Source organism: Camponotus vicinus, unplaced genomic scaffold (assembly GCF_025532165.1).
Source record: "Camponotus vicinus isolate PSW18456_S1 unplaced genomic scaffold, iyCamVici1.0 SCAF_4, whole genome shotgun sequence".
Taxonomy (NCBI): Eukaryota; Metazoa; Arthropoda; class Insecta; order Hymenoptera; family Formicidae; genus Camponotus; species Camponotus vicinus.
In genome coordinates this window covers 23024246-23052172 of record NW_028141976.1, presented here as the reverse complement: position 1 = coordinate 23052172, position 27927 = coordinate 23024246, and the positions used below count along the sequence as shown (strand labels likewise).

At 35.8% G+C, this 27927-nt stretch overlaps 3 protein-coding genes across 7 annotated transcripts in view; all 3 read right to left on the bottom strand.

Annotated features, from left to right (window-relative positions):
• Hwt (SH2 domain-containing adapter heavyweight) overlaps positions 1–2875 on the bottom strand; it is a 121595-nt gene extending 118720 nt beyond the window's left edge. Inside the window, exons 1-2 of the mRNA XM_083095908.1 lie at positions 2544–2875; positions 178–730 (exon numbers count right to left, since the gene is read on the bottom strand). Of these exons, the coding sequence (XP_082952034.1) occupies positions 178–730; positions 2544–2875 (885 nt within the window). The remainder of the gene's footprint in view (positions 1–177; positions 731–2543) is intronic.
• Positions 2876–3389: 514 nt separating this feature from the next.
• C12.2 (von Willebrand factor A domain-containing protein c12.2) lies at positions 3390–16574 on the bottom strand. Of its 3 annotated transcripts, XM_083095904.1 has the most exons (20): positions 16266–16574; positions 15942–16116; positions 15778–15858; positions 15278–15687; positions 14998–15162; positions 9822–9980; positions 9509–9739; positions 9214–9423; positions 8881–9041; positions 8526–8808; positions 7752–8450; positions 7285–7665; positions 7049–7200; positions 6350–6779; positions 5512–6266; positions 4996–5306; positions 4601–4852; positions 4125–4519; positions 3810–4048; positions 3390–3704 (listed from the first exon to the last, which is right to left on the bottom strand). In XM_083095904.1, the coding sequence occupies exons 2-20, from the start codon at positions 16054–16056 to the stop codon at positions 3590–3592; spliced, it is 5544 nt and encodes a 1847-aa protein (XP_082952030.1). In that variant the 5' UTR covers positions 16057–16116; positions 16266–16574; the 3' UTR covers positions 3390–3589. The 3 variants fall into 3 exon arrangements, with proteins under 3 accessions (XP_082952030.1, XP_082952031.1, XP_082952033.1); XM_083095905.1 differs by lacking the exon at positions 16266–16574 and having other exon boundaries at positions 15942–16257; XM_083095907.1 differs by lacking the exons at positions 15942–16116; positions 16266–16574 and having other exon boundaries at positions 15278–15706; positions 15778–15860.
• A 693-nt stretch (positions 16575–17267) lies between these two features.
• Positions 17268–23154, bottom strand: LOC145970270 (3'-5' RNA helicase YTHDC2). Of its 3 annotated transcripts, none has more exons than XM_083096853.1 (8): positions 22864–23154; positions 22370–22581; positions 22071–22264; positions 19813–21901; positions 19339–19725; positions 19012–19262; positions 18597–18934; positions 17268–18508 (listed from the first exon to the last, which is right to left on the bottom strand). In XM_083096853.1, exons 2-8 carry the CDS (start codon positions 22561–22563, stop codon positions 18497–18499), a joined length of 3465 nt encoding a protein of 1154 aa, XP_082952979.1. In that variant the 5' UTR covers positions 22564–22581; positions 22864–23154; the 3' UTR covers positions 17268–18496. The 3 variants fall into 3 exon arrangements, with proteins under 3 accessions (XP_082952979.1, XP_082952980.1, XP_082952981.1); XM_083096854.1 differs by lacking the exon at positions 22864–23154 and adding an exon at positions 22665–22795; XM_083096855.1 differs by lacking the exon at positions 17268–18508 and having other exon boundaries at positions 18585–18934.
• Positions 23155–27927: the final 4773 nt, after the last annotated feature.

Here is a 27927-nt window from a genome sequence, read left to right as displayed (position 1 = left end):
TATCAGAGTACTCACGTGTTAACACGTGTCGCGCGATTCGCGATTTACGAAAATATGATAAATAATTCGGAATATATTCCGAAATATCATCTCTTCTTGCTATCTCGTGTTCGATCGTAAAAAAGAGGCGAGATAACTCGATTATAAAATCAGGAGCGAGCTCGAAAGTGGACTCACCTGCTTGCGGAGCGGGGTGACGCACTCGTCCTTGGTACGCTCGAAACGCTCGAACTTGAAGCTGTTGCTGCGGTAGAGCTCGTTGTCGCTCTGCTGCCTCCTGCAGAGCCGTCGTGTGAGCGCGCGCGGTCTACAGGGCGCACATTCGGCGGCGAGCTCCCAGTGCAAATGCAGCATCGCGAGCTCGGCGGTGCAGCGAGCCATCGCGCAGCCGGCGCGTCTCACGCGGCACTTGACCCGCTTGATACGGCCCTCGGACTGCGGTTTGTGACCGCACGGCTGAGTGCAACTGCAATCCGTGCACGTGCGACGCACGCTGCGCGTTTTGGCCGTGTGCGGACACGGCTTCGCCTCCTCGCCACACTCGCACTCGCATGGCGCCTCGCCGCCGCCTGTGTGGGAGCAGTTTAATCTCTCGTCGGTGCATTCGCACGGCTGCAGTTGCAGCTGCAACTGCGAGGAGACGGGGGAGGATGAGGATTGCGCGACCGCTCGGCGACGAGTGCCGGCGCCGCAGGATGTGTGCCGGCAGGAACGATCGGTGCATTCGGATCTGAAAAACATATGTATATGTTAGAAAAATTCGACAAATTTTCATGACGAATTGTATCAGGCCTGTCAAACATTGATAAGGGAAAAGAGAGAATTTTTATTTTTTTATTTAAATTTAAAAATTAATTCTGAAACTAAAAAATTACGATTTCTTTTATTTGAAATCGTAATTTTTTAGATATTTGTTTTCGAAATGTCGTATTGATTTTCCTCGGGATTTATAAGTATGTCTGTAGCAATTATGCAAATGTCTAGATATTATTGGAATCGTCGATTTTCATATAGCGATTGCGACATATTTTGCCCGAGATATCTGACAGCCACAAGTTAAACCGAGAGAGTTCCTATCGACTATTGGAAACTTCATTTAGCGTATTATCGCACAATGATATCGTGGAATGGTAGGATTCAGTTCGGAGGTCGCAAGAAGGAAAGATAGAAAGAAAAATCAGGTCAGACCGAAAACGAGAACCGCGGTTAGCGAGCAACTGTATCGCGATTAAATTTAGCTGCACGTAGATAATTGCATCGCAAGTGATAAATTGATTTTATTATAAATTGGTTCAATAATTTAGCAATTTTTCGCCTCAATAATGCTATTTATAATTTCTTGCATGTCCATATTTCTCTATCAATGTATGTCTTTTTAATGCATGTATTAAGGCTAAGTAAAAAAAAATATACATGTAAGTATACGTTTTAAATATTCGTTTATTTATTTACACGCTAATATTTTAAAATTAATATAAGTATAAATTGTACTCAATAAAAAATATTTTGTTTTGTGTGATAATACATATTGAGACAAATTATATAACCGTATGTAAAAAATAAAATAAAATTTATTTTATAAAATTAATTTAATAGTAAATTGTTTATATAAAATATTCATGATATATGTGATTGTATATTAAATGTACGATCATGTACATTCATTCAAATAGCACGTGGTATTTATAAATCAATATCTCAGCATTTTTTTCGAAGATAAAAGGCCATGCAAATTAATATTCTTAAGTTCTTTGACTAATCATTAAAAATTCTATTATGCCGACATAAAAACGCTTTCATTATCAGGAAGATTCCTCCATATTAATCCAGACAATATAATCACTTCATTTATCCAAAGAACGAGCAGTTATACTACCCTTGGGCAACAGCGAAGGTTCAAGGGTTAACTACGCTAACTACATATATTCATCTACAACATATTCATCCTGCTCACGATCAGCAGCAAGTATCAACAACACGTTGGCTCATAATCTTTATCATGCCTTCCACCCCTTTAACCGTGATCTTCTAGAACGCGCAGTCAAGCTTTATGTAATCGACCGCGAATTATCGCCATCAATTAAACGATGCTTAAACGATAAAACAAGAACGCTATCAATAGAATAAAAGCGACGCAAAGCAAAGAATCTAGGATAATGAAGAAGATACGGCAAGTTTGTAACACCCTGTATGACAGCACGTCCGAATGGACGTAACTGTTGCTCGTTATTCCTACTCGTATCGATCGAACGAAAGAGTCCAAAATTCCGAAAGAGAATTTTATCAATCTTTCAAGAAAAAAATTAATTCCACGATGTCCCAACAATTTTTTAATGGCCAATAAATGCTATCGATCGGATAAAGCATATATCACATTACCTTTTTCTCTTTATGCAATGGAACAGCAATACTCGAATCAGCAGTTTCACACCTACCTACCCTAATCTGCAACCTACCCCAACAACAACAATAAACACGCTGTCTTCATCCACAGAATGCACCGTCCGATATATTTGACATTACACCGTGACGTTTATATTTACCTTCTGATTCTTCGCGCGGTCGATCCTCGCTGTAGATGCGGACAGGGTTGCGAATCCGGCGGACAGTCGCAGCTGACGGCCGCGGCCGCGGCGGCAGAAGCGGCGGCCGGTCGCGTACGACGGATCCTGATGAGCACCGGATGCACCGGACACGGCTGTACCTGGCAGCCGCAGACGATGGTCTGGGGTCCGCCGCCGCGGGATTTGCGGCCGCCGCCGCCGCGCTTCGCGCGTTGGTCCACGTGCAGCTGACACGGCTGCACGGGACAGCCGCAACGGGCCGCGGCACCGCGACGCCCGGCACCCTGTACGCGTCTCCACACCCGCTCCATTCAACGACCGGCGTGCGACTGACAATCGGCCACCCCCCCCACACAACCGTCACCCGCGCGCGCGCGCGCGCACACGCGGAAACCGCTTCGATCCTCTCCGCGCGGCCTCGGTTGCTCTCGGCTTCCTGTCGCTCTCCGGGGGATGAAATCCCCCTTTCGGGCGACGGACCGAAATGCCGAGACGCGCGCCGGTCCATGCTGCCGCCTCCCCACGGCCGACGTTCGTTCCCTTCCTTTCATGAGCGGACAAATCCGGGCGTTTACCCGGAGTGAAAGGTCACAGCTGACTTCTTGGCGAGACCTCGCGCGAGATAACGCTTTGATATACGTGCGGATTAAGATGCTCTAATTTGTGTTTATCTTCTTGAAGCTTGAAGACTAGAAAGATCTTAGTAATGTAGTATGTCAATTATTGAGACAAAAGTGCCATTATTATTATGTACATATCTCCTTTTTAATAACTCCCGAGTCTACGTTATACTAAAGCTGTGTTTGTGTGATTTGTAAATATATCTAAAATTAGAAATTTTTTATTTACAGAAATTTATAATAATTATATAAACATGATTATACTAATTATATAAACATGATTGTGTGCTATGTAAAAATATGTATCCCAAAAAAGTTATTAATTAATCCTATGTTGCTAAATATATAGAAATACATTTACGTCTTATATTCCTACAAATTACTCCAACTAATTATAATTGAGCGTTAAGTTGACCGCGTACTTAAAACCGAAGCGGCAAATATTTGCTGTAAAATTCGTGGTATATTTTTAAGATCCATGCACACAAATGCGCGACCAGAAGGCATCTTTTTCATTAATCTAAAAGTAGTATAAATATCTTAATTAGAGTATCGATCGTATTAATATGGAAGAGAATAAATGATGAAGCGACGATAGAAAGAGATTGTATTATTGTAGAATCACCTGTTTGCTTGATCGCCCAATGATCCGATAAAAATAGCATAGGAATTCACGTCCGTGTTAGACATCAATACTTTCGCGAATCGTTCGGGACGAATCCCATAGCGTTCGAGATTCGCATCCGAAAGAACAACTACAATAGACTCGTCGGAATCTTCTTTCGCCAAACTCGCAATTGCGTGTTGCGTCGCTTCCAAGGTATTATCTCCAGACATGCAAAATTGCGAGTGAGCGTGCATCATCTAAAGAAATTAATTAAAACTCAAATTAATTAAATTGCGCAATTTTATAAAGGAAAACGATATAAATGAATCTTACCTTAATCACTTCCAGCCTTCGTTTATTATCCGTTGGTGGTTGCGTTCGATCGACAAAGGCAATACGATAATCGTCGCCGGAATGACCGACGATGTCGTATTGAAATTTTCCCTCGTAGCCGCTGAAAGCTTCCATTACCATGACGCAGGCTTCTAATTCACGATCCAGTCGACCGTCGTAACTATTGAACCTGTACATGCTACCGGACACGTCCGCGACAAGTTTCAGTCGCTTCGGTTTCAATTGAGGAGCGCCAACCTCCGGCTCTTTCTCTGCTCTCCGCCGATAAATTGTTCTCTCGCCCGTTAATCCCTCGATTAATTTCGTATCGTCCAGCTCACCCGACGTCTGATGCCTGAACCATTGTCGTTCGTTGCTCTTGGCCTGCAACGTGCCTGTGAAATGAAGAACATGTACGGTAAAGAACAATGAATGCGATCCTTAAAAGTCCGCGGATTCGGATTTACGACGCTCACCTAATACGACTCTCAAGGCCTGCACTTGATTACGAACAGCATCGCTAAATTGACTGTATAGTTTATGGTCGTATTCGCTCATTTTTATATCCTTGAGCCGCTGCTTAAACGCGCGAAGGCCCATTTCGCGAGCAGCCTTCTTTATATGTTCCGGCACCGCATTCTTCTCTTCGTCGCTGAGCTGATGCACCGTGTGTCCAGCATCCAGCCGATACGGTCCTCCCTTTCCGCCTAAACCCGCCGTATCGCGACCTGTATAAAAAATATGAATTAATGTATATATGTTCTATATTTTATTCTGTAACACAGTTGGTTGCACTCTGCAATGATACTTGATACAGATATAATTTCTTTTTAAGCTTTATCTTATTTTATTTAGATATTTGTATGTGCACCTCCGGTTCCTCCGGCCCAGGTATTGCCACCCACGTGTGGTTCATTATTTTTATCGACCTTGCCATGTTTCGGTCCGGTGACATCCTGCCCCGAATATCTTTCTTTGGTAATTTGCATTTTATCCTCGTCGGTGCTTATCATTTTGCGCCAAGCGCCCAATGACTTTTCTATATTCGTGATTGATGTCTCCCATAAGCGTACGCAGCCACCGGCATCTATTGTGACGAGACCTTCGTTCGATGTAAGTGACGCATAAAGCGGAAGGTCCTTCGTATATAGCCATTGTGTCAATGGCGAGACATTAACTGGTCTAGTAAAAGATTTAATGATTTTCTCAGTCGCGTTTAATCGGAAACAGATATGTACAAAAATAGCACGAGGGGGGAGATATACTCTGTACTATATTTATACATTATTTTTTTTCAACGTAAAACGTAAAAGTTGGAAAATATAAGCTTTGCAAAAATTTGTATTTTTGTTAGCACAATTTTCGTGCTTATCGCAAATTTACTTACTCCGGAATAGGTAAATATCGTAGTTTGTGATTTACTGTATCAACTATCTCTAAGTAAGCGGAGATTCCTGCATGTTTTTTATCCTTCGGATAAACTTCATCGGGTACCTGACTGGGTGAAATCGTTCTGATCACTTGTCCGTTTTGTGTAATGATAGGTGTCATGAAGCTACGTGTTCTTTCCTTTCTCGGCCAGAAATGTAGGTCGTTGGAACTGTCCAAATCCGGGAAACCTATCACAATGCCGGCGTACGTATTATCGGTCACTAATAGTCTGTTCGGGGAGTCTATCTTTTGTTGAAGAGCTTTGCTCAATTCCGTTTTGTGCAGACTGCTTCTACCGCAATTCAAAACGCTACTAGTCTTAAGATCGGTGCTATTGGACTCGTTCAATTCATGCAAGATATTAGGGCATGGATCCGAATCCGTGGATTTCATGAGAACATATTTATTCTTCGATGTATCCTGAATTAACCATTTTTTATCGGATGCGAGTAAGATCGATTCGATCTTACACGGTAAATTCATCGAGTAAGCACACATGTTCTGTAAATTGATAGCTTCGACTTTGTTATGATTTTGTGTATATAAGACAATCAGATTATGCGATGACAATAAATCTGCCTTCATCTTCCACTGAGGGGTCTTACTTCTAAAAGCGTTTGATAATTTATCGCTGGCGACATCCAAAAAGGATGAAATTTGTAATTCTCGTACGGAACCCTCGTTTATGTTTACCATGAGCATGGAATTACTCTAAAAATAATTACACAAAAGTCGATGAGAAGAATCTACGATACATAATTTTTACATTTGTAAACATCATGTTTATTACTTACAGTTTCTTCATGAACTAAAACATCCCCAAGATTATCAACCGCGACATTATAAAACGGCAAATTGCCTCTAGCGGGGCTTATCAAGCCTTGTAATGATGTCTCGCGAATTTGCTCCGATTCCAGCGTCATGCTAAATATATTCAAAGGATTCGTCGTGAGAACGTGTATTCTGTCGTCCGTACCATCTCCTTTACTTCCGTTCGCAACCGCTAAAGCGGTCACTGTACTATTCTCGCTAATGGGTATTGTCCAGTAACTTTGTAATTCCGTGAACCAAGCCGATCTGGCTTCAACTCGGTCTAAAGTTCGATCGTTTTGCGCCGGAAATGTCGGCAATTTTAATTTAACATATCTTTCCTGAGCAGGTATATTTTGAAACGTGTTCGAAATGTTCCAACTACCACAGATCTTCATCTCAGGTAAAGATATTCTACAATGGAAAAGAGGGAAGAATATTGTTTGAAAAAAATTGACATTTCTTATATCTTTAATATTTTTCTCATATTTTCATATATTTTTTTCGCATTTTCATTCATTAAGTATAAATTTGTACAACCAGTTTACTTCATATCATAATATGAAAAATAAATTACAAAATTATAATTAATTCATATATCCTCCTATCCGCCCTCTTGTTTACTTAATTAATGTGTAATTTTTAAAAAATTTAAAAACATCTATATGTAAAGATTATCTTACTCTTTAGCTAAGGCAACATTAGTTGGACTTGTTCCAACGGGAATCCCATGTTTATGAAGTACAGTTACCAAAGTATCAAACACTTCCTGGCTATATCGATCAAAATCAAAAACGTTGCGCACTACAGTAGCTAACGATTCATTCGGAAATTTCTACAACATCATTGCGGAAGCAATTACATCGATGAATATTAAAATGCATATATATATTCTCTTGAAAAAATTTTGTTCACTCACCTCTAGATGTTTAACTATATTAACCACTTCTCGAGTCGAATAAGGATACGAAACTAGACCTTGATCGGCCATATTTCTCAACTCGCCGAAAGCCTTCACTAGTTTATGTATCGTCTGTTCACCTACATGCGGTCCGTATTGTCTCAAGAGCTGAATCTCGCTTCGTATATTCGGATTATCAACAGAATGCGTGCTGAATAGATCACCCAAAGCGCCGAAGAAATCGTTGCCCAAGAACGGGAAGCCCGGTCTATTTGCCAGTACTATTATTCTAAAGTCCGGATGCATAGGTATACTGTTTGTATCGCGCGCATTGTCATTGGTACGAGGAACAATTCGTCTACCATCCGACAGAATCATTTCGCCCGATTCCACCAAGGTCTGAAAATGAAATAGAATCGTCTCGAAATTCATAGAGCGTATATTGACGCTATTGTAACTTTACATATGTATCGTCAGGTACATACTTTCAATATACATGTCACGTGCGTGGGTGCTTTGTCCGCCTCGTCGATGACGAGAACGTGGCCTAGTTTAACCGCTTGCACGAGCGGCGAATCTTCATAAACAACTTTGCCGTCTCTGACCATCGGTTGCAGGGTCAAAGTTTGCACGGTCGTGTCCCGGTGCAACTGTATATACTCGCGTGGCCGATTTAATAACTGTAACAATCGGTCGACGATCTTATTTTTGCCGACACCCTGATTACCGACCAGCAGAAGATTCTGCCCCAGGCTAAAGTCCTGCAATAACCGTTCCAAGAGCGCGACATGCTCCGGTACGTCGTAAAACACGATGTCGGGTACTTTGCTCAGAACCGCAGTGCGATATCGGTCCACGACGGTGTCGCCGATCCTCACGGTATCCTTCGTGACGGTGCACGCGACCTCCGAATCCATGGCAGATTTCGACGGAACAACGTTCAGTCGACGACAACAGTCCTCGAGGGCTTGTTTCGCGATCGCCGGCAAGAAGCGCGCCAGACAAGCGCGTTGAACCGCATTGTAAGCGTCACTGCACCGAAATCTGTGCATTCGCTCGGCGATTCGCAAGAGTTGCCGAGTACTCAGCGAACTGGCGAGAGACTGTAAAGTCGGATCGTCGGACGAGCGCAGGACGTGCGCCAATTCTACGATACTCAACAATGCTCGACTAGGCTCTCCAAACTGCAATATAAATTACTCGGTGAGAATTTACCGGAGGCTGAATTCTCAAGTATTGATAGTTCTCTCCGCAATCACCTTCGATCGAATAATATGAATCTCCTCGTGCTTGTCGAGTGGCTTCATCTCGTGGAAGAGGAACAAGCTGAGCAGCTCGGAATTCATCCATTGTCCGGACGAACTGTTGACAACCGGCCGTTCAGCCAAGGCTATCAGCCTGAAAGCGGGATGAATTCGTAGGACACCACGATCGTGCATCTCCTCGTCGGATCTATTATACTCTCTCTTTATCTCGTCGTAACGATCGGCTCTTATAAGTCGTTTACCATCGTGCAACTGCAACTCCCGATCGTGAACTAATCTGCGAGCGCAAATTTCATATCATTGCCTCATCAATCGCTTATACCAACGGAATGCCGAAAATACCGATTACCTGTGCAGTATAGCTAAGGTACTGGAATGAATCCTATTAATACCATCCAGCACGGTTAATTTGCCGTTGAGAGCCGCGTCGATCAGCGGTGAATCTCTCCAGACCGTATCGCCATTAAGCGACGTGGTCCGTTGTTGTATCAGATCTCTGGACGTCATATCCTAAGAAAATATTTCTACCGTTTCATTACGAACGAATTACCGCAATAACTGTCGCACGCGCGAGCGAAGTTCTTACAAATCGAACGGAAGTCGTTTATTACGAGAGAACACATAATCGCAAACTAATGTCACGGCGTAATCTCGTGTTCGTAAAAGAATGCTCGAGACTTGCCTGATAGAGTACTATTAGCTCCACTTGATACCCTAATAAATCAGCGAACCGTCGAACGGTAGTGGACTTGCCGCAGCCCTTCGGTCCGATCAAGCAGAAATCGGACGCCAAGTGGGACTCCAACATGCTCGCCAACAAATTGTTCTGATAATTAGTCTCTATATAAAGATCATTATTTACGCTACTAGATTGGCTCGTGCCGCAAGAAACCTATTCGCAAAATAAATTCAGATACTTCAGCAACAGAAATTGATAATATAAGTGTATTACAAGCGCATACTTATTTACAGCTTACATGAAAACTTGCTTGTCCATTATCGCGCTTTATGTCAATCTCCGAAAGATCATCAGCTGTCTTCGTAGCATTAATTTGACTATTAATAGTATGCTTCTTTTTGGAATCATTTAAAACGCTAAACGTTCTAAGGATATCCTCGACAGCATTCTGACCCTCTTTACCCAAAAAAAGTTTATACGGATAAAACCTGTAAAAGATGTCGTACATCGACAAGTCGGGGCTTTTGTCCTATGCAAACATATTAATGCAAAATTAACGCCAGATTAACGAAACGTGCCATATAATATTGATCCAAAAACAAGAAATTTACCAGAATTAAAGCAGCTGACGACAAACTGTCTAAAGGAAAATCTGGCAAGCCTATGGCGATCGCTTCTTGAGTAATTAACGCGTGAGCACACGATAATAGTTGCGATAATTTTCCAGCGTCCACGTTCGGCGCTAAATTTCTCAAGATCTCGAATTGTTCCTTAAAAAAAAAATTGAATCGATATAGTATTCTCAATGTTTCGTATGTGAACAAATATGTCAAAACTGAATAAATTATCCGCCCTTGCCTTTTATCAGAATCTAGTTTCTTTTCTTGTGGAACAAAAATAAAAAATTAATATTTTACAGTAACGCGATGATTTTTTAACAAAATTTTTCATTAACCAGGCCAATCAAAAGAGAGAACGATTGAGTTTTTGGCGATTAAGTTACAGCCATTAAATAAGCGACCAACTTATGCTTAATAATATTACTTTCAAACTGACGCTTAACAGCATTCCGCACTCGCGGCAGAATGAAAGTTTGAAGCTCGCGGAGAAGTTTACGGCAGGGTTGTAATATATTTAACGTTACTTAACGCGGATGTCTATCCGCGCAACGAATGTACATCGAACTCGGTAAGCCCGTGGAGCGCGAATTATCTTGCCATTACTTCCGCCTTCTCCGGCGGCATAGCCCGCATAGTCGGCGCGCGGAAAAGCGGCGGAACCGCGTGCACGTGAGGAATGTACGAGTCGTATATCGGCGAACTCGGTACACGAAACAGTCCTCCTTCCGAGGAGAGTGATTAACGCCGAGAGCTTTCCAACATTGCGCGTCCGGATGAATAACTACCACTCGGCACGGAAGCCGCGTGAGAGATACCGCTGCGCCCACCCACTCCCACGGAATTTCCATCGAAAACTTTCAATCGGACCGGATTATAATCTCGAGCCCTCGATCGACTGTGTAATTGCGGCGTCGGCGGAAATGTGGTTTTCGTGACTCGCCCGTCCCCGGGATTCGTCGCGAAAATAGAAGAAACGGAGAATCAATTTCGCGCCGAAGCTTTCCGTAATTCTCTCGACACGTTCGATTATTATCCACATCGGTCCTATTCCGATTATTCGCCGTTATATCGAGCACACATTGCGCCGATTTCGAATAATAAAATCAACGACCAAGTCGCGACATAGTTTCGCGATTAAATACGAATTTCTTATAAAACGTCGCCGGAAAAAGTTCGCCGTCTTCTTCCAGAGATGTGTCACCAGGCTATCAAAATATTAACTAGCTATTCCGCAAACACGCGATTCCCATTTCCAGCAATTTCCGGTAGTTCAATGCACTCTCGCGTTCGAAATCAAATATGACACTTGAATTATATCGGACAGAGAACTCTCATTATTTTAACGATGACATTTCTATCTTTGTAGCTTTACCTTAGAAAAATGAAATACTGTAGAACTTTGGTATACGTATGCATTTAGGGAATGGAACAAATTTTAATAAATCATAAACATTGCTCAGACATTTACACTTTTGCCATAATGATAACAGAGCGCAGGAATCACGGCAAACTTAAATTATGGCACACCATTTTTCCCAGGGACATCCATCAGCTATAAAATCAAGCTTCTATTTTAATAGAAGCCGGCTTTCGCGATGATTGATTATTAAACGATGATATCGTGTATGTAGAAAATAGATGTCTGCACACCTTTATTTATATATCTGCCAAGTTTTATTACTCAGCGAATATAGAGTATATGAGCCAAGTATATTAGCTGTCTTGTGCGGTTTCTATAAATGCGAGACCTCGGCGCTTTATTATTTTCATTTTTCATTATAGTGACTGGCAGCAGTTTCGCGAAGGTGGCACATAAGCGAAGTCACGAGCATATACATAATGCTATACACGATCCATGTAAAATGCAAAAATAACTCTCATCTCATCCGTATAATATTACGAAAGTGTAATATTATCACGTGTAATTTGTTCTACATATATTTTTCATAAATTCTTCAATACGATATATGTATCTCTTAGTTGGTTCTGCGCGTGACAGCAATTTCCACGGACTATGTACACTATGTACGCTTCGTGACGGATAATATTCGTTCCACGAGAAACGATTTAAATACTCCAACTGCTGTGTGTAATTATTTTAAAGTTTTAAGTGATCTTTTCCACGAGTTTTATTATTAACTAAGTTCAATTCAGTTTCCTGTCGAAGATAAAACGAGGCGATGTCTCCGTCGACTTCAATTCTCTCGGTGTGCAATAACGAGCTTTTGCAACACGGTTTCGGATTAATTTTCCATGAAAATGCTATCTATCGTAGAATGTCAAGATGCATAGTAAAATATATTATATCGAATTACGATGAGATGTTTTAAATCAATTTTGTGCTAGTTATACTAAATAATGAAGAAGATGTAGAAATAAAATGATCTAAAAGCTGTTTATAATAAAAATTTGCTTTTGATGAGATAAAAATATTGGACAAAATGTTCTAAGTATTTTTTTTGTAAATTTAAAAATTAGCAATACAATAAAAATAATATTTATAAATTTGATAAAATATGTATATAAAATATTTCGCAGATATATATAATTTTTTTTAAATTCTCAATAAATACCTTATACTTCTGCTTTCATCAAAAATGTGCCAGGACTATTACTGTTTGTGCATTAAAAATAATATAATGCACAAAAAGTCTTCGATAAGAGTCACATCAGTTGCACTATTTAGTTTGCCACTTTGAAAAATAAACTGTTTATTAAGTATTATTAATCGCAGATATAAAGGTTCTCTTCATTTCTATTTTTTTCGACGTAAAAAATCACAATACAACGTTGAGAGAATCACGATATATAAAAAAATATCAGTTGCAGCTGGAACGATGAAACATGAAAATAGGAGAATATACATTTGGTCGTCCTATTCAATCGCAGGCCAGAGATTCCAACGAGGACGCTCGTTTCTCAACGGAATGAAAACTCGGCATGACGATGTGCAACTGCAGACGAGTAGGTGGAGACCATGTGACCGATGGATCATCTCGAGAGTCGTCTTCATTCTTCAAATCATCTTCCTCTTCATCCGAGACGCGATTCTTTGACTGGATGCTCTCCTCCTTTCGAATTTTGTCTTCCATCGCGTCCTTTATCTTAGATAATCGCTTTCGCCCGAGTTTCGCCTCGGTTGCCTTCGTAACGCATTCCAACTTACAGTTCTTCTGCAGCTTGTAATTCTGCACGACTATACGCTCTTTCCCTGCAAAGAATGAATTCTCGCGCGTCTGCGAGAGATGTCTTCTCCTGCGGACGGCGCTCCATCGTCGAGCCTCTTCCACTTTCTTCGAATTCTCTTTCGATTCCATCAACTCGTAATCCTGAGCTCTCCCGGAGAGATCCAACCATTGTAGCACTCGTTCGGACAATGGATTCCAATCCGATGATCTATCGGCTTGTTTGCATTCCGTTATGGTGGAGAAGGTGTCTCGCTGAAAACACATCGACTGCTCGACGTTGCTGCTACGATTAAAGGCAGTTTCGTTCATCGAGCGAAATGTCACTTCCTCTTTCTCTAACGTTTGACAATTTTCCTCTAATTTATCAATGTCATTCAAGTAAATCTCCAGGAGGCCTCCAGTCTTCTCGCTGCACATTCTCGCGCAAGGTGGAGCCGACTGTCTACGTACGATTCTCGGCGGTATCTTGTTGTCCGGAAAATTCTCCTCCACTACGACGTGCAAATTCATAAAACAGCTGTTCAAGCGCTCTAATCTGGTTTCGGTTTGTTCGTGTTTGGAAAAGTTCTTCTCCGCGAATGTTCGCGGACGTCGATGTAGTCGCGGATTAATGACAGGATCGTCAGGTGACAAGACAGCGTGTCGCATACCATCCACCCAAACTGTTCGCACGAATAGAGGCCTCTCCGACGATGCCCATATAGCCGGCATAACGTGATTTGTACGCGAAAAAATATTAATAATTATGTTGCAGCAATAATCTTCAAAAAAGTTTAGCGTCTTCTATACCCGATCAATTATTTTAAAAAATTCTAAAAGATAATATTATACTTAATATAACCGGTATAGGAATATTATTATTATAATATTATTATCTTTAATATAATATTATTAATATAATATTATTATTTTTTAATAATCCAGTATATTTCCAACACGTGTTATGTTTAATTTTAATGTGTTCCTGAGAATATAATAATAAGTAGGAAAAAATTAACACGCGTGCTTGGTACAATTATTTCTTCAATATTCTTCAATAATAATCAGCGAACATACGCATTCTGCGAATGACATTGTCACGTCACCGTTTCCCACAAAATAAAAAAAAAAATTTAGAAAAAAACGAATATATAATTATGCTGACAATCGCAGCTAACGTTGCTACGCTGTCAAACTGGAACGCTAGGACTTGAAGAACCCCGATGACTTCGCGTTTCTTTCTAATCTAAGACGTAAATTCGTTCAAATCCCCGACGTATCGACTCGTATAGGAGGACAGGGTAAGGTTTCGACTGTTTCTGAGACACGCGATCCGAGCCGCGCGATGCCTGTGACCATGGCGCAGCCACGAGCCCGCGTTTATATGCGAACGAGAGGAGCACATCGGAAGGAAGGGATGGATACGGACCGCAAGGGGAGGGAATAAGCGCGACCTCCGCACCCCATGCCTAATGGTACGCTACTCCGATCCCATAAATCAGGCAAAAGTTTCTCGGAAGTTATACCGCGCCGTCTCTCCTTTGGGGCCATGCCAGCGGAACGTATCACACTCCCTTAAAATCACCGCTGAGCCATCAAATCGTTATTACCTCATATTTTTATCCCATTAGCAATTACATCTCTGATAATTGAATATGAGAATGGCGAATAAATTGGACTCATGTCTTTAATCACTACCATTAAGAAAGCGATTTTAATGCGACAGTAATAGCACTATACGTACGGTCGCAAATTGCTGTGACAAAGTTTGATGAAATACATCGCTATATATAATTAGAAGCTTGTTTAATGACTTTTGTAAACGTTGATTCAACTCCGTATATATATCTTGGAAAGGTAATACTAGTATGTTTCCGTGCATGACATTTAACATTTTGATACTTCACGTGGAACGACACACGGGATCTACTCAACTAATTGCGCTCTTTGGCTGATTTATTAATCTTTTAAAAGTCACATACTTAAATATACATACTTACCTCGAATGTCGGCGGCGGAATGTGACGGGCTTGAAATCTAGATCTGAGAGGAGGATCTAACGGATGACCAGGGTATCGCGGTGACGGTAAACCGAGTGCTATTACTATGAAATCTTCATTGACTCGCACAAGACGCCATGCGTCTAACTCTGCTTGATTATGCATCTGCAAATAAATTTTTCACAAATATATTATTTATAATTAGATGATTAAAGAAAAATTCCATCTAAAAGTCTAATAAAATTCTTTTTTAGAATCATATAGATAAAAACAAAAATACCTTTAGTAATTTGTCGTATCGAGAGGCCGGAATAAGAAATCTACCATCTTCTAAATGCATTTCACGATTTTCTAATAAATTATTTAACACAGGCAACACGTTTCGTTCCGCCTTCTCCACACCCTCGATTATGAGAACTCGTCCATGAGTCGCGGCTCTTACCGCACTCTGATCATGATAGTACGCAGTGCCGCTTTTGATCTCTCTCCTCTGCTTTAAATCTGCTTCTGTAGTATCGCGAGTAAGCGCGATGAATTCCAATTCTCGATCGGTTAGCTCCAGGAAGGCTAATGCAAGCTCTCGTCTACGTATACCTGGACCACCCATCAGAAACATATCTTGACGCAGTACATCTTTCTGGAGCATCCATTTTAAATGCCTTAGTGTCTCTTGAGACTGCGTATTTAACACTGTTCAAAAGACCATTTACTATTTGTTACTTATTAATACTCTTAAACGTACCATATTATTGAATAATAAATAGTAAATTCACAACATACAATATTTTCTTGGAACATACTCCGGACTGTTCGCTGGTCTCACTTCTTTTGATACATCACCGATAGTAATAACTGCATTTTCTAAAACAGAAATAAACGATCATTAAGTATTGCGAGCAAAATAAATCAATGTTATTTCGTCAACAAAGTCACTAAAATCTCACCTGATTTACAACGTAGACGTACTAAAAAGTTAGGCCTATAGTTCAATCTATTGGATCGCTCCAGAATTCGACCTGTAGTTGATCGACAATAAAAATTCCGAGGAATGGACAACATCTCTCACAAAACGATACCTTAATTCCACGTGAAAAACATGCTATGCAAGTCAATAGTAGCCTAAACATTTCATATACATAATATAACGAGAGCTGTCAAAAATTTTAGCAAAGTATTTTGAAATAATGATAGGCTAAGTGACTATCGGTCGAATTTTAATCGAATTATTTTTTAACGTATTGTAAACACACGACAAGAAGAATTTATACCTCAAATGTATATCGTTAGATTATACGCAAATGTCTTTACTCATGTTTGGTTAGTATAACATAACCAAATTTGACGACACCACGTGTCGACACACGTGATCACGTCAATCATATGATTGCTTACGTTTTCACTAATGTCATATATATGAATGACTTTTGACTGGCAATTTGTGATACATACAAGATTATAGGCGATTTTTGGCGTCACTGTGGTATATCAACCAAAGTATACCAGATTCTATCAGAACATTTTTGCGCGTTTGGTAGTTTGTGGTAGAGGCGTGGCTAGTCGTTTTGGTATCTAGGTAGCTGGTTGATACCACGCTATACCAAAAATGAAGCAGGGTACAAGATGTTATGTACCAGAATAAGCTCCGTCTCTACCAAAAACAACCTTGGTACATGTACCAAACTATCGCCAAAAATCGCCTTATATGAATGACAATGCAATTTAGCGCAATGTGCGTTATAAATTATAGAACGATGTGCTCATTATTTTTCGATGAAATCTTCCACGTTATCAAAATAAAATTATTATTATTACGGTTTTAATACGAATCAATATAAATATAAAAATATTTTGAGTACTTTAAAAATATATATTTCACTTTATTTAAAATAAATTATATTTATGACGTCGATGACGATCGTGAAAATTTCAAAATAACTCGATGTATAATTATTTTCTTTCGAATAATCAACACATAATGCCAATACAGCATACGTATCAAAGATACGTCTAGTAGATGGAATTCCTCTTATTTTAAATTATTGATTCTATATGTCACATATATGATATATTTTGCTTATGACACATAACCCATACAGCACAGAATATTGCAGCAATATTATTAATATTGTTGTCAACATTAATATTGTTATCAACATTGCAGCAACATTGTAATATTGCCACAATATTACTGCAATGTTCTGTGCTGTATGGGAAGAGATCAAAGTTCAATCACCGAGTCGATTGCAGATCTCTTGGAAATAAAACGAGAATTACATTAATATATTTCTTTATTCCACTAGTTTTTATTATATATGAGATTTTTTATCACATATAATATTGACCAGTATTACAATCACTTAAAGCTCGCTGTGATGCTGTGCCTAGCTTTAACATTTCTATTTACGTAGCAATCACTAAAGATTATAACACTGTTAAAAGAAAGGCATGAAAATTAAATTAAATTAAAGATTGATATATATTATACCTTGCATACACACACACACTTCTTTTTCCAAAATATACTTATATGAAAAACCTTAAAGAATCATTAATCATTATTAATGAATATAAAATATTCAATAGTTATCAATATAGTAAGTGTACATAAATTTGCACTAGTAATATAATTATAAAATGATATCACTCTTATTCAGTTTGTTCTTTAAACAATAATCAGAACTGCTATGTAAAATGCTGCATGAAAATCATCCTAAGTAGCACACAATGTGATAACGAATTATTTTGCATATTTTGCATTATATGCAACTGCTACTTAATAGTTAATAATAATTTATGCTAACTAGAGAGAGTAATGTGACATATATTATATGTAGTACAAAAAGTAGTTAAGCTAGAGTTTAGTGCCTACACAATATATCACATATTTTTATATAAGATACATAGGGTTTAAGGCCTATTTACATACTTCCGAATTGGGGATCCGATTGGAGTGCTTTCTTGATCATATTTCCATTGTTTTACATCCGTTGTAACTCTGATAGAACGGATCTGTCGCGGAAATATATATATCGACCTTGATAACGATCGATGTCGAATCAATCTATCATTTATCTATATTCTTCAGGAAATACAGAAGATATTCTATTTTAGAAGTATAGGCGCTACAATTCCGTAGTAAAGACAAACAAATGTTTCTACTTTAACAAAAGTAGAGAGAAAGGAGGGATCACAAGTATTATATGAATATTATTCAAAAAACTTATTACTCTAACAGTCTTTATCAATACTGTAAATTAGAATGCAATATTTATATGAAAAGCATTCACATACATTCAATAAATACCCACAGATAGATATACAATCAGCATACTATGTATCTTTATAAATATCCATTATCAACAAAAAGAGTCATTCAAGAAATATAGAACAGCATATATATTAATACAGTGATTTCTATTTGCTAAAATTAGCGACCCAAAAAATGCATAAATTGCAGATTGTACACAACAGATTTTTATATATTTCCTCTTCTTATTTTTTAGAAATATCTCTAAAAAACGCAGAAATCACATTAAAATTCATCTGATTAAACTATATTATATTTACAGTAATATTAAACAGAGATATTATAGACTTACTTCTGGATAATCATCTCTTCTAACATTAGCAGGATAATAATCGACGATTAATGGACGTGGCCGTTGGCCAATACCAGCGGGTTGTTGGAGCCCACACGCTTGCTCCTCATTCGTAATCACTGTCACTAAAGTGTTTATAACTTTTTCGTCTAACGCCGACATAGCTTTGCTCGGTGCTTTCATACGCCTAAGGAATAAAGCGTTCCACTTCTGCCGCAAATATAAGAACAATTGGGCCGTTTCAGGATCAAGCTTAAACACTACCCAATCATCCAGTTTAAAAATAGTTCCTTCGTGAGATTCGTCAACCTCTGAATCCGACTCGCTTTCCGGGACAGCTGTCAATATTTTTATACAAATATATATCTCATGTTATGATAACAGATTATATATAAGATATGGATGCGCTGCTTACCTTCAGTTTCACAAATTATATTCATTGGTAATCTAGCTGGTCCACTAAATAACGCTACAGTTAATGGGTTAACGAGTGTAACGACTTTCACGTGACAGAAACGTCCTGTACGGCTCATCTCTTCATAAATGAGCCAATCACATGGTAAAGTTTGTACATTAGCTGCATGTGTTTGAGCGGATGTCATCCTCGGAGATTTAGGATAATCTCTCAAGGTGGATGATGGATGGAAAAATACCTTAACTTCTTTTCTATAAAGTATAAGCACATATAGAAACGTTACAGACTATTTACAAATTATGCCAGTTTGTTAAATACAATACGTACTGCGTTCGTAACTGCATGTGTTCTCGATCAGCTCGAATTAAATTGGGATACAAGCCCGCGGTCAATGCTGCTTTCACAACTGCCCAATTCTCTGAATTAGAATTTAAATCCCGAATGTCTCCAGGACTCCTAGCTCTGACGAATCCAGATGCGCGCAATTGACCAAGTAGTTGCGTACGCATTCCGACCACCATCTCCATCACAGGAGCCGAGATAAAATTCTTCTCGCAAAAGGCACGTTCCTTGCCGGCCGCTCTAGCGTTCTGCCAACCTTGGAATGCTCGCAATACTACCATATGGTCCGAATACGTTCCAGTGGCAAATTTTTTTCGTGCCGCAGTCAAAGCTCTCTTTTGCGATGGTTGCGATGGTAGTATAAAAGGATCTCTATAATCAATTGTTTTGTAACATAGTGAATAATTGTATAAAGTTCAAATTTGTATGCATTGTGTATGTATCTATATGTATACTCACTTGTATGCTAAACTGCAAACGATTGTCAAAATGGGATCTAAGCATTTTAGAACAACGGCATATAGTAACATCTTCCCGAGTCTCGGTTCAATCGGCAAATCTAGTAAATGACTTCCTAATTCAGTGAGGTCTTCCCACGGATCTAGCGCATCAATTGTCTTTAATAATTGAACTGCATTTCTAGTCACTACATTAGATGGTGGCTCTAAAGCTTTATCCAAGAATTCAGCTATAGGTGTGTTTCCCGGTGTTAAATGTTTCGTGAATAAACATAGTTCTTGCAATGGTAATCGCAGAATCTCAGGTGTTTGGTAAAGCTGCATATTATTATATCGAACCGAGGAAAATAGACGATAGCAAATTCCTCTCCTACATCTACCTGCTCTACCTTTCCGCTGCTTTGCACATGCTTGAGATATCCAGTTCGAAGTCAGCGTACATACGCCCGATATAGCATCAAAAGACTTTTCTTTAACCTTTCCCGAATCAATGACGTACACAACATCATCGATTGTGATACTTGTTTCTGATATATTCGTAGAAAGAATAATCTTTCGTGTACCCTGAGGACTGGGTTTAAATACTTTCTTTTGATCACAAGTCTGCATATTTGAATGAAGTACGTATAAATTGTAACGTAGATTCTGATTTATTCTTTTCTCTTCTGCATTTATTCTTTCCCTCATTGTTACTATATCGTCATATCCCGGTAAAAATATTAAAATAGAGCCAGGAGGCATTTTTACATGAATGTAAAAAATTAATTCTAAAAGTAAATTGTAATCTATATTATCATCGTTAAATGTATGATGATATACATCGAGCAATAGTTTATCTTCCTCAGAAAGTGAAGTTGTGTCCGTAACGTGTGCTAATTCATTATTTGGTACCACGCAATCGTAAGTTTTCATATAAGCTTCAATTAATTCAGCACATTCGGTATGATTCCTGCTCTTTGCCCAGTCTAATGCGGTATAATCATTAACGGCTCTCAAATGAAGATTCGCCCCTAGATTTAAAAGTTGCTCGGTTGTGTTTATGCAACCTCTAACAGCAGCAGCCATCAATGGTGTTATAGAAGTCTCAGAATGCTGATAATCCACAGATACATTTTCTGAAAGTATAAAATGCAAGAGCTGCGCAAAATTGTCCTCTCTGCCATTTACCCAAGCATCAAAAATACTCTTATCCATTTCTTCTATAAGCCAAGGTTCTAACTTAACTTTCTCTGGTATAGGATCATTTTGTTGAGCTAATATCGGAGCAGGCAACAAATTTTTTTCACTCCTGGTGTTTCTATTAGAATGCTGGGGCTTATATTGTTTCCAAGATTCCAAAGTTTTTTGCTTATCTTTACATTTTAAAAATTCATTTTTTTTTATGAGCATTTCCTTCGTCATATAACCAGTCATTTTCAAAATATCCTCTAAGAAATATACATCCACATCGTACGATCGGCCTGGGACGTTGATGACAGTACATTTATTAAAATATTTTGCAAAGATACTAATATCCATTGTAGCACTCATAAGTATCAGTTTTAAGGAACGATATTTAACTAACGCATCCTTTAAGGCTATCAAAAGAAAATCACAAAATCTATCTCGTTCGTGAACTTCGTCGACGATGATATGCGTGAGTGTAGTTAGGGCAGAATCACCACCCATTAAAGTTCTAAGTAGTACTCCATTTGTACAATATGTCAAGAGAGTTTTCGGAGCTACTCTACTTTCCAGTCTTATTTGATATCCGAACGTCTGACCGATTTTTTCGTCCCTTTCAAATGCCACTCTTTCAGCTACAGATACAGCTGACAAACGCCTGGGTTGCGTGCAAATGATTCTACAAGCTTGATGCTTTTGCTGATAATGTTCCAAGATATACTGCGGTACTTGTGTAGTTTTACCGCATCCTGTTTCACCCGCGATTATAACTACTTGATGATTGTTCAATGCATTAATAATTTCTTCTCTCGCACTAAAAATTGGTAAAGACTTGCGGAAATGCAGCACATCAAAATTGGTTTTTAATTGAGGTACTTGTGGTATGCTATTATTCAGCCTTCCCATTGTCTTAGTGTTTGTATTTACTGCAACAATAAAGATATTCCATCAAAAACTAATTAGTGGCTAAGTTTTTATATCAATTTATAAATACATGTAACATACAGTAGTTAAGTATTTCATATCATCTTCAACTATAAATAATCATATATATAAATAATTAATGTACTTGTCATCAATTAATTTTATGCATACCATCATTATTAAGAGGACGTTCCCTCTCGATTGGAGGAAGCAAGTCTTGGCATTCTTTGTGATTTAATGGAAAAGACTGCATCAAATTATATATGCTTTGCTTCGATGGTTTTCGCAATTTTATCACAGCATCAGCTTGAACTATTGTTGATCCTTCTCTTTTATATACTGTCAAGAATCGGTTCATACCTTTTCTGCAAAAAAAAATACACAATAAAAAATCTACTGAAAGGAAAATTAACTGAAGAAATATAATTGCTATATTCAATAAATGTAACATTCATCACACTTGATTGTACCCTCGGCTTTTAGATTTGAGACCAAGTTCTCTAGCTAGTTCATGAATGTAAGCTCTCTCTTCTGCTGTGTACGAGGATGGAAACTCTAACTCCTTTTGATCTTGAGTTTCTAATAATTTTTTTATAGTTAAATTCACTGCTATTCTAGTGTCCTCCCCTATAGGACGATGTCTTTGCTGTTTTCTGCGTGGCATAGCGAATGCTCAGATCACCTGTTATCAATAAATCAACACGTTGATTTTAGGTTAAAAAATGTATACTCTGCAATATATCCAAATAAAAACTGATTACACACCAATATAAAAAAATTATATTTATAAAATATACTCAAATATATTGAGATATTTAATTTATAACTGATACACACAAAATGGATAGTAAATTGAAGGAAATAGAAATTCCACCTCTCGAAGGTCGAAAAATTTGAACGATCGCATAGTCAACAGTTCTCCAAAAGGAAACAAAAAAAGAACGTAAAGAATCTGCTTACTTACACTCTTATTACTTTAACGCAACACACGCCGAAGGTCATGAATTTCGCTCCGATATGATAATTTGTGCTGATCTCAATGTTGCGAAATACACGTGAAGTTATGCCAAAATTCTGTAAAAGTGCACTCACTTGCTAGATGCACCTGTTTCCCTTATACGAGAATACATTTATCTCATTAGAAAAAATTTACAAATATAATGAAAGCCAAAAACGGAGAAATAAATGTTGATCAGTAGCACTGACAAGATACTATTAAAGCGGCCAGCCATGTAAATTTCGTCACGAGCAACTGGGCTCGATGGGCCCGGAGGTAATTAAAGAGCGATGACATTACCAACCGTTTTGATCGCACCGAAAATAATAAATACGAATGTTTTATCCTACGCGAGACATTATTTTATTATCGATAATGAAAAATTCTACATGCTCATACTTAAAATATATGTGAAAAATAATAAAATAATGACAATATATTATAATGTAAAAAATTAGGATTTAATTAAAAAAATATTTTATGAATTATTATTTGTATTTATGCTTTGTATTAGTTAGATATATTACATACATTATTTATAAGTATTAATTATATAAAATAAGAAAGTAATAGTGTGTGTGTAGCACTATATATATAATATAAAAAATAATAACACATAAATGACTTAATATAAAAATAATTTTTATATAAATATTATAATTCTTAAACATATTATATTTCTTTGCTAATTATTTTTTATTCTAAGGAAAAAAATCTATATAGTAAAAAAAGGGACATCTTAAAAGACGAGAAGTCGTTTTTAAGTCGGTTTTTAGTCGTCTTTTAGAAATATGTGTTGTCTGGAATTCTACGAATTTTAAAAATATCTCTTAATATTTAAACCGTTACATCCAATATTTTAAAAGCTATCGCAGTTTTTCGTATGATGTTTTTGAAATAGTATACCTGTAACTTTCTATTGAGCGATCAAATGATTGTGAAAAAATTAATTAACATATATTGCTAATAATTAGAATGATTAGAATTCTTTAGAAAAAGTACGACTAAAACTCTAGGAAAATTATAATAGAATAGACTTTCATTTCGAAAAGTATTTCGTAGATTGTTTTAAAAAAATTATTAATGCTACTAATAATTAAAACTTTTTAGGAAATGAAGTTTCTTTAGAGACAGAAATATTAACTTTGCCAACAAAGATAGCTTCACAAATTATAAATATAATAAGAATAATCTTTTAAGTTTTATTTGTTGATAGTTTTAGAGAGATGTAAAGAAATTTTTTATTTTTTTCTCGGGATTATAAATCGAAAATTAGAAAGAAATATCAGACAACGATTTGAAATCTTGTAAGTAAGTTTTTTTGAACTTTTTTTTCAATGTACTTCAATAAATTTTATTTAATTTTAATTTTATCTTATTAATTATATGAATATACGCGAAAAATGTTTTTTTATTTTGTTTTAATAATTGAAAGATTCCACAATATATATGAATATTAAATATATTGAAAATATTAAGCAGATATTTTTACAATTAACATGTCGTTAATATTCTTAATCTTTTAAATAATTTCACAATATATTTGTTATTATTGAAACATTTATTACTATTACTGGAATAATAATTTTGTTGCAATAACGATGAAATTTTTGCATTATTCTTTTTTTTTAACGGAATATATACACATTTATTTAGGTTAGAATGTGTTAATATTTATATAAAGGTGCCGTTTTTCGAAAGATTGTTAGCATTGAAATATTAAATATACATAATTCATCCACTCTACATCACATAAGATATAAGATATAAGATGTCATATAAGATATAATTAAAAGTTATAGCTTGATTTTACTCGCAAAACTAGAGATACTCTAGTGCTCTTCCAATGTAGTTCAAAGATGAAATAAACATTTTTCTATATATTTATTATCGTATTTATATCATTTTATTTATACGAAACAAAGCTGCTAAAATGACAAAAATGTCCAAAATAATTGGTTTTATAAAATATATTATTGTTCGCAATTAATTTTTGTATTTATCTTTTAAATACAGGTATTTAATACTGTAAATTGTATAATCACCGAAAATTTTTTCTTAGATATAAATTTTTAAAAAATATGATCAATAGCAAATTTTAATTCTCACAAATGTATGTACATAATTATTTAAAAATGTTTTATAAAATATTACAGTATCTATATGAAAACATTTTATTATAAATATTTTAAATATTTTAAAATAAAATGAAATATTTTATATGTATATGCGTTATATCATAACTAAAATAAATCATTGAAGAAATGAATTGAAAGAAATGAAAAAAATGTATATTTGAAAATAATATAAAATAATTAAAAAATAATTGAATAATATAAATGAAAATATAATTGAAAATAATTAAATAATATAAATGATAAATATTTATATAAATTATTGAATATCTTATTCATTTGTTCATTATTCAAACTTCCCTTTTTTTCTTGTTTTCTTTGCTGTTTTTTATAGCACTTGCACTCATTCGAATTTCTAGCAGCATTCACTCATGAAAATATTCGCAGTAACATTTAGAGAAGAAATATCCAAATAAGAAATTCAACAATATACGAAACGTTTCGTATCACTACTTTATTCGAAAATCGTGTAAATGATACCAAGACTATAATAAAAATTATTCTATACGATTTTCATAATTTATATTAATAACTTTTTTTTAATATATATTACAAAGATACAATTTTCAATAAAATATGTTTTGAATTATGGCGTTCATTTGGTTTTTAAAATATTTGATTTTGAAATATTATAAAAATAAAATTTTTAGAAAAAGAGATTTAATCTCAATACTTTTAAATTTTGATATATGATAATAAATTCATGATTCTTAATAATTTCTTAAAAGTTTTTATTGTGCATACATATGAGTATAAAATTTTACATTCTATTTTTGTTAAATAATGTAGATAGGACTTCTCTCTTTTTTGAGATTTTAATAGAAGCTTTTTATAAAGGTCAGGAGATGATGTATAATTGAATAAGAATATAACTGAATGTATAATTAATAATGATGTTTTAATGCGTGCATTATTTGCGTGCAATTACCAAGATTGTGCAAGTATGAAATATGCGATGATTTCCATAAAAATTATCCTAACAATTTTGATACTAATTTATATTGACAACTTTTCTTTTAATATATATTATAAAGATGCAATTTTCAATAAAATATGTTTTGAATTAGGGCGTTCTCTTTTGGTTTTTAAGATATTTAATTTTGAAATATTGTAAAAATAAAAGTTTTAGAAAAAGAGATTTAACCTCAATACTCTTAAACATTAGTATATAATGTAAATTCATGATTCTTAATAATTTCTAAAAAGTTTTTATCATTATTGTGCATACATATGAGCATAAAATTTCATATTCTATTTTTGTTAAATAATGTAGATAAGACTTCTTTTTTTTTTGAGATTTTAGAAGCTTTTTATAAAGGTCAGGAGATGATGTATAATTGAATAAGAATATAACTGAATGTATAATTAATAATGATGTTTTAATGAGTGCATTATTTGCGTGTATAATTACCAAGATTGTGCAAATATAAAATATGCGATGATTTCAATAAAAATTATCCTAACAATTTTGATACTAATTTATATTGATAACTTTTTTTGATATATATTATAAAGATGCAATTTTCAATAAAATATACTTTGAATTATACTAAAATATACTTTGAATTATAGCGTTCTTTTTTAGTTTTTAAAATATTTTATGTTGAAATATTGTAAAAATAAAATTTTTAAAAAAAGAAATTTAATCTTAATAATGTTTACTTTAATAAATATTTTAAATTTATGATTCTTAGTAATTTTCAAAAAATTTTCATTAGTATTGTGCATGCACATGCACATAAAATTTTATATTCTGTCTTTCTATATAATATAGATAGGACTTCTCTCTTTTTTTTAAATAGAAGCATATTATAAAAGTCAGAGATCATGTATGATTGAATAATAATATAATCACATATTTTATCAACATAGTTTTTTCATAAAAATTAAGAAGCGGCTATGTATGCTGTTTTTCTTTTGCGTAGAAAGATACAATTTTCATAGAAAAATAAATATACTAAATACATAATATACTAAATACATAAATAGTAATTTTGCATAGAAAAATAAATACACTAAATACGTAAATAGTAGTATTTCAACTACTAGAATAGATCACCACTTGTACTGCTCATAGTATTTTTAATGAAAGTGCTTACTTTCATGTATATGTATTCTTTTCATTTGATTTTCTACTGTTAATCAAAACAATTAGATATACTAAGATTAGTTAGTCTTTATAGTATTTTGTTGGTGCTATAAATAAAAAATATATCGATGCTTGTGGAACAGTAACATGTTATAATTTATTTATATATCAATGCAATTATATGAAAATATTATATAGGGTAACAAATTATTTCAAGATTAAATGTTCTAACTTAAAATATGAATTTAGGACCTCAAAACAAAAAAAAATTATCCTCTGAAAGTATGCCCGTAAACGATTTATTAAGAGATATTAATATCTAAACATTTTTAATATAAAATTTTATAAAATTATTGTCAGGTTATAAGAAATAAATTAATAGTGTTTCAACTACTTTAAAATTATTATAGAAAATATGAAAACTTTAACATAATTATAAATTTTGTTCAAAGTGATGGCCTTGAACATTTAGACATTGGCTCAATATCTTTCTTTCATGACATCAATAGCAAAACGCCATTGGACAGCTGTAATTGTTTCATATGCTTCAATAATTCTTCTTTTTAAAAAATTAAAATTAATCCCTGAATTTTTTTCAACAAATGTGACAAAAAATTGTCACATTGTTTTATTACATTTTTTGATTAGTAGTTCAGAGTTATTAGTTATATCTCCTAGAGCAAGCAAGAAAAAGAAAAAGTTGGATAGCACAAGATAACTCGGCCGTGTCAGAATTTGCAAGACTAGTGGGGACGAGTATTCTCGGCCGCATCAGGGAAGGAGTTAACCCAGACAGCACAATGACAT